The sequence below is a fragment of the Callorhinus ursinus genome, unplaced genomic scaffold (assembly GCF_003265705.2).
Source record: "Callorhinus ursinus isolate GAN/ISIS: 27379988/994484 unplaced genomic scaffold, GSC_fseal_2.0 scaffold4, whole genome shotgun sequence".
NCBI classification, from domain to species: Eukaryota; Metazoa; Chordata; class Mammalia; order Carnivora; family Otariidae; genus Callorhinus; species Callorhinus ursinus.
This window is the reverse complement of record NW_027397066.1, coordinates 66,434,131-66,446,852: the sequence shown is the minus strand read 5'-3', so window position 1 is coordinate 66,446,852 and position 12,722 is coordinate 66,434,131. Positions and strand designations below refer to the sequence as shown.

Here is a 12,722-nt window from a genome sequence, read left to right as displayed (position 1 = left end):
TTCAGCCAAAACACACTGATTGCTGGGTTCTCCTGCAGTCATAAATAGGAATTATTGATGCATAAACAATAAAACTAAACAAATGAACAAAGAATTTGGCCAGGCACCAATTTAGAACTGCAATGAAGAGCTGCCGTTTTGAGTTTGAACTTTAAAAACCCAACCAGGGGTGCCTGGCTGGCTCAGTCGGTAGAGCATGCGACTCTTGATCTCAGGGTTGTGAGTTCAAGCCTCACGTGGGGTGTGGAGCCCACTTTAAAAATAAATAAATAAATAAATAAATAAATAAATAAATAAAAATAAAGGCCCAGTCAGCCTCACAATATTTAGTAAAGAAAATAGGCATTTATTCTACTCTTTGTGTTCTTTTAAAATAGATAAATAGGGGATACTTATATAGCAAAGGACTATTCCAAATACCATAAACAACAGAAGGGTGGGTTTTAAAAATCTTTTCTAAAACTGTTAATAAAATCTAAAAATTTTTTTAAAGATTTTATTTATTTATTTGACAGAGAAAGAGAGAGAGAGCAAGCAGGGGGAGTGGGAGAGGGAGAAGCAGACTCCCTGATGAGCAGGGAGCCCCATGCAGAGCTTGGTCCCAGCACCCTGGGATCATGACCTGAGCCGAAAGCAGACACTTAACCTACTGAGCCACCCAGGCGCCCCTAAAATCTAAAATTTTTAATGAAACTAAAAGACATATCTTCTGATCAGAACATTAATGTAGTAAAAAATTGTTCAGCATATATAAAGACAGCTTTGAAATCACTCCACTGCCCAGAAGTCTTTCTCAAGCATGTATAATTAAATCACTACTGGGTTGAAAAGGACTTAATAACCGATAATCTGAATCTGCCTCTATTAAACCTGTTAATAAAACTGTTAAAGGACCAGAAGCTTGTAATTTCCACCACCTTAAAATTTCAACTAGAATCTTTTTCTTTCTTTCTTTTTTTTTTTTTTTTTTTAGTGTAGCCTCTATGACCAACGTGGTGAACTCACAACCCTGAGATCAGGAGTCACACGCTCTACTGACTGAGCCAGCCAGTTGCCCATAGAATCTGTTTTTGAAGGAAAATTTGCCTAGTCTGAGCTGATTAATAATGGTGTTAATAGGTAAAGAGGGCAGAGTGTGGTGTTTGGAATGCCGTTCTGGAAGTTAGGAGTGTTGGGTTGAATTCATGTCTCCAAGTAGGTTTCTGTTTCCTGCTTAATTTCATCATCTGTTCATGATAAAATTATTTCTCATCATATTACAAGTGGGAAGGCTAGCAGGGCTGGGACCAGAAGATGATACATGTCCTGTGTTTACCAGGGAGAAATGAGTAACACAGAATATGGCCACTGACCCTCTTGCTCTGGGCACAAGGGAACAAACTGACCCGACAGGTAAAAAGGAGAGCCATCTGTGTCTGCTTCAGCAGTGCTTTAGGGCTTAAGCCGAAGTTCTAGTACGATCCTATTCCCCCAAATTAAAATGACATCCAGAGCTGCTAGAGTAATACTTTCCGCTAGTCATTTTAATTTAAGTGTTTTTAAAGATTTTTATTTATTTATTTGACAGAGGGGATTGAATACAAGCAGGGGGAGTGGCCGAGGGAGAAGCAGGCCCCCACTGAGCAGGGAGCCCAAAGCAGGGGCTCAATCCCAGGACCCTGAGATCAGGACCTGAGCCGAAGGCAGACTCTTAACCGACTGAGCCACCCAGGCGCCCTCACTAGTCATTTTTAAAAGAAATGAAATGTGCTGTCTTGGTATTTGGTCATTATGTCCTAATATCCATACACAGTTAATAGCAAGTGTCTCCTGTGGTGTCCTGTGTTGAGGATTCTGGTCTTAATCTAGAGACCTCTTTATCTGATGATCACTTAGGGCTTATGTGGAATTTCTCCTTCACTTCCTCCTCCTATTCCCATTTTAAAAAGTAGGAAGAAGTTGTGCTGATTTTTTCATCCTCTAGGATACTTGTTGTCATTATTAATAGACTCTGATGTATTATAATTTCTAACTAGGTCCCTCAAACCATTAGGTTTGGATTCTTTCAACTCAAGTATCATTTATAAATTCTATGACTTCTAGTGAGAGTTAGATGAAGCGTAAATATACTAAAAGCTAAGTCAGAGCTGAACAATTTGAGATTTTATAAATTACGGTTTACTACTATTTTGTTTCTAAAATCCAAATCTTAACCAAGTTGTATACACCACTCTTTGATCAGAGGTACTTGGAACTGAAAATCAACTTGCTGAGCTTAACTTTGTAGTTTCCCACTATGACATTCAGCAAATTTAGGAAATGCAAATTTATGGAAGGGTTTTCTTTATTAATGACTACTAATAAGGGCCTATAATGAAGATACAAACCTTTAGCAAATAATTACCTACTTAATTGCTGTATAAATAGGATAATTCTTGAATTTCTAATTGTCTTCCCTGTTAAAACTTAGTGTCAAAATAAATTGTCTTAGGAAGTAGAAAGTGCATTTCCTTATATGTAGATATAACTTATATTAACAGCAAGCACTTTTTTTTCACTTATTTGTAGACTAACCTCTCCCAGCTTTTTGTATAAATATGAAAATACCCCTGCACTAAGCAATTACTAAAAGGGGATTCTTATATTCATGGCTTGAGTATGGACCATCCTCAAGGTTGCTATTAGAAGACAGGTTTGAGGTGTGCCTGGCTGGCTCAGTTGAAGAGCATGTGATTCTTGATCTCAGGGTTGTGAGTTCGAGCCCCACATGGGGTATAGAGATTACCTAAATAAATAAAACCTTAAAAAAAAGAAGTGAGGTTTAAATCTAGGTAAATTCCTTCATTCTTTCTGATTCTCCCATAACAATGTGCTTCGAAAGATGGAGTGGGTTTTCAAAGTGAGTAACATCATAGAAGTCTTGAGCTTTCATCATATAATCAGCGTGATTTTCAGTACATACCAAACCCCCAGGGCTATGTTAAAATTCAGATTTCATAATTTGATTACTATAACTGCTGTAATTTAGATCGACTATCCTTGTCCTTTGACAGTGGACACCTTCAGATAGAATTAGAGGGAAGTGGGAATAAACCAGTAATCAAGGGATTTGTACACTTGCCTGTCTTCTTCCTGTCTCCGGGAATGATTTCTGGCACAGGGACCAGCGGGTGTGTCTGGAGGTGGACCCATCTTCTTCCCTGTGTCTGCTCTAACACTGTGAAACTAAAGGGGGGGAGGTGAATTAGTGAACTCTTGAGCCATGGATTGTCTTTATTCCTGTCTTAATTGTTGTGTGAGGCCTCTGCAATGTTCTCCCAAGCCAACGTGTCCTGGGCTGACCTTGTTTTTTGAAAACTCTGTGAACAACCCTTGCACCACTCAAATAACATATAGCACTGCTGTTTCAACTCCTCTCTGCCTCCCCCAAAGTAGGCATAGTAAAACATCCAAATGATCATGAGCATCACGTGAAAAATTTCTTTTAGAAATTATCTGCCATTTCAGAGATTTAAAAGTGCACCATGGCGCAAAGTTTAATCTTGCACATTGGGGCTTTAGAACTCTGCCTCAGAATCTAGCTGCATGATTTAGATTTTTAAATGTTAACATTTTGTTTTATTCCCCAGCTCTCGTGGTAGCTGTTCTGCGCTTCATACAGCTGAAACCCAAGGTTTTAAATCCATGGCTGAATATTAGTGGATTGGTGGCGCTGTGTCTGGCCTCCTTTGGGATGACCTTACTCGGTAATTTTCAGGTACTTCATTTGGCCTTTTTCACCTCCTTCTCCCCCTTCGCCTAGAGGGTGGTCATAGCCACTGATTCTGCACAAATCTTTTAAGTAATGCTAGTGGTGGTTCCTATTAAGCACAGGTCCTCCAGCAGTCAGTGCTTCTGGTCCTCGGCCCCATCTGCTGATGTTGGCACTGCACGTGTGAGGGCGCTCACTCTGCACTGGAAGTACAGCACCGCTATGGGGAAAAGTAGCCTCTACAATCGCTGTGTATCTTCCACAGAGGATTTCAAAGTGCTCTGTACTTTTTCTCATAGAAAAATTGTCTCCTAATGTAACTTTCTAGAAAACTAATATGATCATGGCCTTTCTAAAATTAAACACTGAAGGGGCCGCTGGGTGGCTCAGGCGTTAAGCGTCTGCCTTCGGCTCAGGTCATGATCTCAGGGTCCAGGGATCGAGCCCCGCATTGGGCTCCCTGCTTGGCGGGAGGCCTGCTTCTCCCTCTCCCACTCCCCATGCTTGTGTTCCCTCTCTTGCTGTGTCTCTCTGTCAAATAAATAATAAAATCTTTTAAAAATTAAATTAAATTAAACACTGAATATCCTTTTTGGATAAAAGCTTGCATTTCATATAAGCAAGCTCACGTGGGACTCAAGTTTGCAAACACAGAATTTCTCTAGAACACCTAGGACTTGTATAAAGGTCTACTAACACTAACTCTTCTGCCCAGACATTTAGAAGCCCGAGATCACAACATTTAAGAATCATTTCCCTAGGGGTGGCTCAGTTGGTTGAGCATCTGGCTCTCAATCTCAGCTCAGGTGTTGATCTCAGGGTCATGAATTTGAGCCCTGTGCTGGGCTCCACGCTGGGTATGGAGCCTACTTAAAAAAAAAAAAAAAAAATTTCCCTTGCCAAGACCATCATCCACCTCTAGACTCAAACGACTCCATTTGTAAGACAGACGAGGAGCCCCCACACGGGAACAGTGGTTGTCTGATTGCCCATGGCTCGTTCCCTTCCCAGTGTCCTCCAACCTCTGCTTTACACCCTGGTGAGAAACTTCCTCCATCCTGACACCTCTCCCCATCTGTGGAGTGAAGTCCAAATGGCAGAGGCATTTAAAAATATAGAGTAGTGGATTTTCTAAAACTGTGTCTCGTTCCACCACTCAGTCCTGGTAATTCATTACACCAGGAAAACTCATTCCCCAGCACTTCGCCTGGCACAGAGGAGCAACGGAATAGTTACTTTTGAATCGATGGGTCGTTTGACAGATCGGCAGTCCCACTCGCTCTTTTACTACTCTAGGGCCCATCCCCTATCAAGCCAGACTTACTGAGTGGCTGCTGCCTGGCTGTGCTGTAGGGGCTGTTTATAAACCTATTAACCTATTAACTCTATAAAAACCAGGGCCTGGATGAAAGTTACTGGGTAGACCTTTTAGTCTTTCCTAAAGTCCAGAGATTGGGTTGTTTCGATGAACCACAAATACTCAAAACCATGAATGATGACACGACATACGAAGAACACTTTCTGGAATATCTACAGAGAATACAAAGGAAACAACAAATTAGTTGCCTGTGAAGAAACCAAGTGGCTAGCGTATGGGGTGTGAGACAGACTTTTCCATCCATACTCTATAATTTTTTAAAGTTTGAACCATGTAATTATATAATCTATTTTTAAAATTAAGTTTAAAATAATAAATGAATGGACTGTGTATATAACATGGAAAACCAATTGCCTAGAAGTAAAATTGTATTTGAGGAATTGTTATTTAAAGTAAGATTTGGGGCGCCTGGGTGGCTCAGTGGATTAAGCATCTGCCTTCAGCTCAGGTCATGATCTCAGGGTCCTGGGATGGAGTCCTGAATCGGGGTCCTTGCTTGGGGGGCAGGGGGGGAGAGTCTGCTTCTCCCTCTACCCCCACCTGCCCCTCGTGCTCTTGCTCTCTCTCTGACAAATAAATAAAATCTTCAAAAATAAATGAATAAATAAATAAATACAGGTGTCCTCCGCATTAAAAAAATACGTAAATAAATAAAGATTTGAAAATATGTCTTTTGAGCTAAGAGAGGAAAAAAGTGGCTTCTTCCAAAGAGGAAAAAATACTACAGCCAAAAACAATAGAAAAAATTGTAAAAGGAAAGCAATATTGATTTGATGCAACCATTATTCTCACAGCAATGTCAAACAATAAAATATCTGAAGACAATAGCAATTCAAAAAATATTTTACTATGTTGTAAGAGCCGTCTCTTCAACTATAGATTTTATTTTCTTATATGTGTAATTAAAAAATATATAATTGCTAAAGATGTTTTAAGGGACCAGTATATTATTTTTTTTAAAGATTATTTATTTGAGACAGAGAGTGAGCGAGCGAGCACAAGCAGGGGGCCTTACACGGGGCTCAGTCCCAGGATCCTGAGATCATGACCTGAGTGGAAGGCAGACATTCAACCGACTGAGGCACCCGGGCGCCCCGTGACCACTATATTAAAAAAAAGTGACCAGTATATTTTTGACATCAGTAGGCAATGGTTTGGAGAGTTTACGTCTTTAACCCTCAAATGAAATAACCCAAATGGGTCTCCTGTAACCTATTAACCCTATAAAAGCCTTGACCAGAAATCTTGAAACACTAATGTCCTTTAATGGATCTACAAATATGGAAAAAGCTTTTAGGTGACAATTTTCTTATTATTATAAAAGGAAAATTCAACAAAATCCCATTAACAATGAATTGGTCACATTACACAGGCCAGTTTTGTAGGAGTAAGTGTTGTTAGCTGTCTATGTCAGTAAAATCTTGACCCGCTTAGAGTATGTCCTCTTTGATCACTAAAAACACAGCCAGATCCCGGGTCTCATTTCTTAGTCTGGAAAACAAAGTTTGGGGTGTATGTTTGTAGAAACTGACATTTCTCTTTTTGGTGTAACTGTTTTTCTTTTGCTTTTCTACACTTTTCTGGAAAATAAATTCAAAGAATAGATTACCACTGCCTGAGTGGGTTATTCTAAACAAATATTTTGAGGTCTGGGAGTACTATTTATTTCCCTTTTCCCCCTCAGAGTTCAGACCATTTGAGAACAGACACAAAGAGCCAGTGAAGATGAAGGACTCTACTCTTTCCAAAATCTATCATCCCATTATTGAGACATCATTTTACCTATTTTTTTCTCCCTCAGGTGTTCCATTGGCCATCATGTCTTTTCTAAATGGGCCTCCTTGTCATTATCTGTTCCTCCCTTAGCTCACCAATGATGAAGAAATCCACAATGTCGGAACTTCCTTGACCTTTGGATTTGGCACATTGACCTGCTGGATCCAGGCTGCACTGACACTCAAAGTCAACATCAAGAATGAAGGCCGGAAAGTTGGAATTCCACGAGTTATTCTCTCAGCATCTATCACTCTCTGTGTGGTCCTCTGTATCCTTTGAATGTGAAAAGAAGGTTCTCTGACAGTGAGAGTAAAACACAGATATGTAGATGAGAAAATCGCCATTTCCAATTCGTTAGGATATTGGTCAGATTATCTCAGAATCTTAGACAAAAGACAACAGGAATGGATATAAAAACAAAAACTCTCAGGCCTATTTTTTTATGCCAAAGAGGAGATGGAGAACTAAAAATAAAACAAGCTCTGCCTTCTCAAAATTGTTTCTATCCGTAGGACGGGTGTTCCTTATCATTAACGATGTAAAAGTTTCCCTTGATGAAAAGCATAACGAAGATGCATAACGAAAATGGGGATTGTTTTTCCCTTACATCTTAAAAAAAAAGTTAATTTGTGACTTTATTAATGGCCCTGTTATTTCGTTTAATTTTCAAAGGAGAACGGGGCAGGCCTCCTGTGTCACACCCTGGACTTCAACTTATCCAGTAGGTAACAAGCAGAGAAACCAAGGAAAGCTTAACCCCAAACACATCCCACGAGACTAGCCCAGGAGGGAGCACGGTGACCCCACCTACCGGTAGCGTGGCCCAATAGAAGAAGCCGGCCAGTTCCAGTGCGACCAATCAGATCAGCCACTCGTTCTGTGGGGCAGAGTGATCTTAAGTGTTCACTCCAATAGGTTCTCCTCGGAAACCAGAGAGGAAGGGAATAAGGTTCCTAGGTGGTAGAATGTATAGCTAACCCGATTACATCTTCGGGCACGTAATCGCCAACATTTATTAGGCTGTTATCATGTGCTAGGCGTTATTCTAAGCACTTTAAATGGATCAACTCTTTTAATCCTCCTTTAACAAGAATAGTAAGGACAGAGATAATTTACCCAAGATCACACTCTGTATGCAGTGATCTCGACTTAAACTCAGGCACAGTTTGAACTCTTCATCACCACACCCTCTCGCCTTAGGGAAAGTGGCTTTAAAATATGAAAACGTTTGTGGTTCAGAGATGTCCTGTAGGTACTGGAGTCTTTGGGGTCTTTATTTCTTCTTTCCTAATTGCCAACCATGTGACTGGTTTTTTGAAGTTCTGCAGCACCTTAGAGAACAATTGAGGACTGGAGAATCAAGCCAAAACTCGTGCTTATGGCTAGCCACTTGATAGAATATTTTATGAGTAAAAAGGTCAGAATTCTGGTATGAGATTTGAAGATTTATCCCTTCCCCACTAACTTAAGTAATAATATTGCTTTGCCAATATTTTGAGCCCTCAGTCAGAAGAGGACGTACAGACTTTATTTTGCATTTTCAGCTTATACCAAACAATCCTGAGCCGTGTTGTTTCTGAACATTTGGAACCCTGTCTTGGTTCCCAGGTGAACAGATCCAGGCCTTCTCAGGACAGCAGAGTCTGGCTGAAGTAGTTTCACCGTATTCTTTTGCCCTCTGAAAATTTCCCAAGATTTTAAGTGTAAGTTCTGAAGATAGAGCTAATTCCAAGGGAGCATTTCTGATTTTTCTTTAAAAATGTATTTAGACCGTGGCCTCTTGGCTTCTTACTAAAGCATGCTTTGAAATATTCTCCTTCCCAGCTCCTACCTCATGTATACTGGTGTGTGAACGTGTACACTCCATATAGATTCAGGTGTAGGAGTCTCATTTGTTGTTTTAATAGTGAAAACTAGCAGAAAAGGAGGGGCCAATTACACATTATTAGCACGGTAGAGACAAAGCTTCGATGTAGGTAATTAGTGATTTGATATGTTCAAAATTGTTTCTGCAGATAGAAAGATGACTATGAATCCAGTCACTTGCAATAATTTTTTAAAGATAAATTTCTTTTTCTGGCCATCTAATTTTTCGGGGGAGTTTTAATCCTCTTGCTAATCTCACAGATTATTAGGCAGCGGTAAGAGCTGCATGCCTGGCCCGGGAGTCCGAGTCCTTGTATTTGAATTCCGGCTCTACCAGTTAACACCTCGGTGACCTCAGGCAAGTTACTTAACCATCTGGACTCAGTTTCCCTATTTTTTAAAATGAACTGATGATAATAGGATTGCTGTGAGGATTAAGTTAGATTTTCCATGCAAGCACCTAGACACATGTCTGGCACAAAGAGCTCAGTAACGTTACTTCGTATTATTCATGCAAGTGGTGTGTTCAGCAAGCTGTCAAGCTAAGTTCTGCTGATGGGGGGGGGGCGGGGAATGAGCCTTTTCTTGTGGCCTGTCCCTGTCCAGAAAAGAGCCCAGTTTTAATGCGGCTGATGGTGGTACCTCCCTTGACTGCTGCTCCTCAGATTTCATACTCATGGCCCAAGGCATCCACATGTACGCAGCCAGGGTCCAGTGGGGTCTGGTCATGTGCTTCCTGTCTTATTTTGGCACTTTTGCTGTGGAGTTCCGGCATTACCGTTACGAGATTGTTTGCTCTGAGTACCAGGAGAATTTCCTAAGCTTTTCGGAAAGCCTGTCCGAAGCTTCTGAGTATCAAACCGACCAGGTGTAACCTATCAGCTTTTCCTTGCCTGTGAGGTGGGTGTGCTGGGGGAAGGAGCCAGAAGGCCACACCCACAGGACTTGGTCCATAACCTCATCACACATTTTACACACACACACACACGTTCATGGCCACATTTGCCAAATGAGCTTTTCAGGGCAAGTTACTTCTTTAACGAAAAAGCACAAGCCCTTATGTGTCGGAATACCTGCTGTTACATTGAAAATATATGCACGACAGAGCAAGAAGCTTGTGCGTGATCACTTCTCTTTTCCCTCTCTCCCCCAGTACTCCCTGCTCTTCTCATTCTCTTCCCGTATTTCAGACATTGTGATCACCCTGCCACAGAGCAGGGCAGGCCCGATGTAACATGGGAATAATGCCAACTCCCAAAGTTGCCTTCAGATCCAAAGGGCTTGGAACCAGCTCATGAGGAAGTTCTGAATCTGGCACTAATACTCTTGAATGGACTGAGTATCATCAAGAACTTCCCCATAAAAACTCCCTTCATCACTGTTCAGTGGTCAGCTGTGTGGAGTCAATGAGAGGAATATGCTACAAGCCCACCACCGTGATTTGGACTTTACTGTGACTGAGAAATATTTCCAAATGTGAATATTCGTAGGGACGTGGTCTGCCAGGCATGGAACAAGATGGGGGCAGTGAGGGTATGGTTTCGTTTTTGCTTCCATAGTATGCTATGTACAGCTTTTGTTTTATATTTCATAGTTTGCCTTCTTTTTTTAAGTAACTACCGTGGGTCTCTCAAGACCTCATGGACAAAGAAGATGTAGGCCAAATGAAAGAGCTGAGCTTGTTTTGGGTTCAACCATGATAAAAGCAAAAAAAAAAAAAAAAAAAAAAGGTGACCTGCAGGCTTCATTTGCTGCTTTTATGTTCAAAGCTAAGAAAATGTTCACAGAAAAGCACAAAGAAATATTTGTGGAGGTAATAGGAAGAGCTCCTGCTGGACATTTACAAAAGGAGTCTTAGAGCATCTTGTTATAAGTCCAGATCAAGGCAGAGCTACTTAATATATATCTATAGCTCAAATTTAGTATTTGGGGGGGGAGGGTTTAAGGGCTTTTTCATACTTGGAATTTGTAGAAACCAAATCACCTTTCCCCCAAACAAACTGGCACGGCTGATCCCCCACCGCCCAACATACACGTTTCACCCGCTAAGAGTTTAGAACGCAAACCATAGACCTAGGCTTTTGAGGCTGTGCTTCATAAAGAGCAGAATTCTGAGTTCAAAATGCCCTGGAGTGGGCCACATTGACAGACCCTCCATGAGTGCACTTTGTTTCAAGAAGTCCCCAAATGTACTTCACAGGAGCCTGGGATCTCATGGAATATAATGTGAAAAAGATTGTTTTTTAATTCAACCCAAACTCAGATTCTTGAGGAACGGGTCCATGACTTTTCATCTCTGTATTTCTCTCTGCCTCCCAGCACAGTGCCTGGCACATAGAGGTGCTCAACAAATGTTGTTAAATAGAGTTACTGGTAATTTAAGCGTAGGAGAAAGGAGTATCAGAGAAAGATTCAAAGATGAGAGAAGAGGTGACTGTTTCAAGCAAGACAGGAATGGAAAAAATCCTAGAGAAGGATCAGATCGGGGTGAGAACACCTATGAGTGATAGGTGAAATGTGAGGAAAAGAATCAAGCAGAGAGCATTCTCCTAGGAAAAAGGCATCTTACTGTAAATAGTCCAAGGTGACATTTATTATTTTTGAATACTGTTTTTGGGTTTGTTTTTTCATTTTTATATTTTAAAAAATTTTATCAGAAAACAAAGATTTATGGAGTTTTCTTTTACTCTACGCAATCCAAATTAAACAGCTTTTGGTGATGCACTCTACACTTTCTTAAGAGTATATCTAAATAGCACAGTTTAGCAGAATCAAGCAATGACTGGCATTGGGATCTGACAACTAAATAAAATTCTTTTATGCAGAATTATGATTTGTCTCTTACACTAACATTTCTTCTGTGATACTGAAGCATGTATAAAGTCCATCAGACACTCTGTTGAAAATGTACTTCAGTGGGGCGCCCAGGTGGCTCAGTCAGTTAAGCATCTGCCTTCGGCTCAGGTCATCATTGCAGGGTCCCAGGATCGAGTCCCGTGTCAGGCTCCCTGCTCAGCGGGGAGTCTGCTTCTCCCTCCCCTTCTGCCCCTCCCCACCCTCGTGCTCTCTCGCTCTCTTTCAAATAAATAAATAAATAAATAAATAAAATATTAAAAAAAAAAAAACCAAAAAATATACCTCAGTGTTATATTGGTAGCATATTTCTAGCATGTTTTCCAATACCTATAGGCAATTCTCTGATTCTCTGGACACCAACTGGATGTCCTACAGTTCAGTTCAATTCTAACACTACCCAGAGTTACTGTCAGTCCCACAAGACTGCCGTCACTCACTTCAGATGCCAGTCCCAAGTACTGAGTCCCAGGTTACCCACACTTCTTTCCAACTTGTTTATAAAATTGGTAGGGAAGGGGGAGTCCCACAACTCCCTTCTCTTTTAAGTTAGATAATTTGCTAGAATGGCTCCAGGAACTCCAGAAAACACTACTTCCATGCGCCTGCTTATTATAAAGGATGTAACTCAGGAACAACCAAATGAAAGAGTCAGATAGGGCAAGGAAGGGGAGGGATGCAGGGGCATGCCATCCTCCCAACAATTCCATGTGTTCACCAACCCAGTTCTCTGAATCTCTCTGTGCCAGAGTTTACAGAGCTCAATTTCCAGCACCCTCCCCGACATCTGCTTCTGGAGGTTGGTCAAGAGGTCCAATCCCTTGGTCTTTCCGGTGACCAGCTCAATCCTGAGGCTATCTGGGAGCCCCCTCCCTAAGTGACCTCATTAGCATAAAATCGGGCTTATTATGAATAACACAAGTCACTAACTCAGGAAATTTGAAGTTTTAGCAGCTCTGTGGCAGGAACCTAGGACAAAGACCAAATATATTTTTGTTTTAGGCCACACATATAAATCAAGATCAAGATTATAGTACTTCCTAGGAGTTAAGAAACACAGGATTCTTCTTGGAGGCCAAAACCAGGGACTCTGTGTTTGGAATGAGCATGCCTGGAGGA

The 12,722-nt window shown here is 41.1% G+C and overlaps 1 protein-coding gene across 8 annotated transcripts in view; it reads left to right on the top strand.

Moving 5' to 3' along the window:
• Positions 1-11,858, top strand: part of TMEM150C (transmembrane protein 150C) — a 68,443-nt gene extending 56,585 nt beyond the window's left edge. For 7 of the 8 annotated variants that reach the window (XM_073891838.1, XM_073891835.1, XM_025887757.2 and 4 more), the window contains 3 exons: positions 3,609-3,736; positions 6,975-7,152; positions 9,416-11,858. In XM_073891838.1, coding sequence (XP_073747939.1) covers positions 3,609-3,736; positions 6,975-7,152; positions 9,416-9,624 — 515 coding nt within the window. In that variant the 3' untranslated portion in view covers positions 9,625-11,858. The remainder of the gene's footprint in view (positions 1-3,608; positions 3,737-6,974; positions 7,153-9,415) is intronic. The other variant, XM_073891836.1, reaches the window with a different exon arrangement.
• Positions 11,859-12,722: the final 864 nt, after the last annotated feature.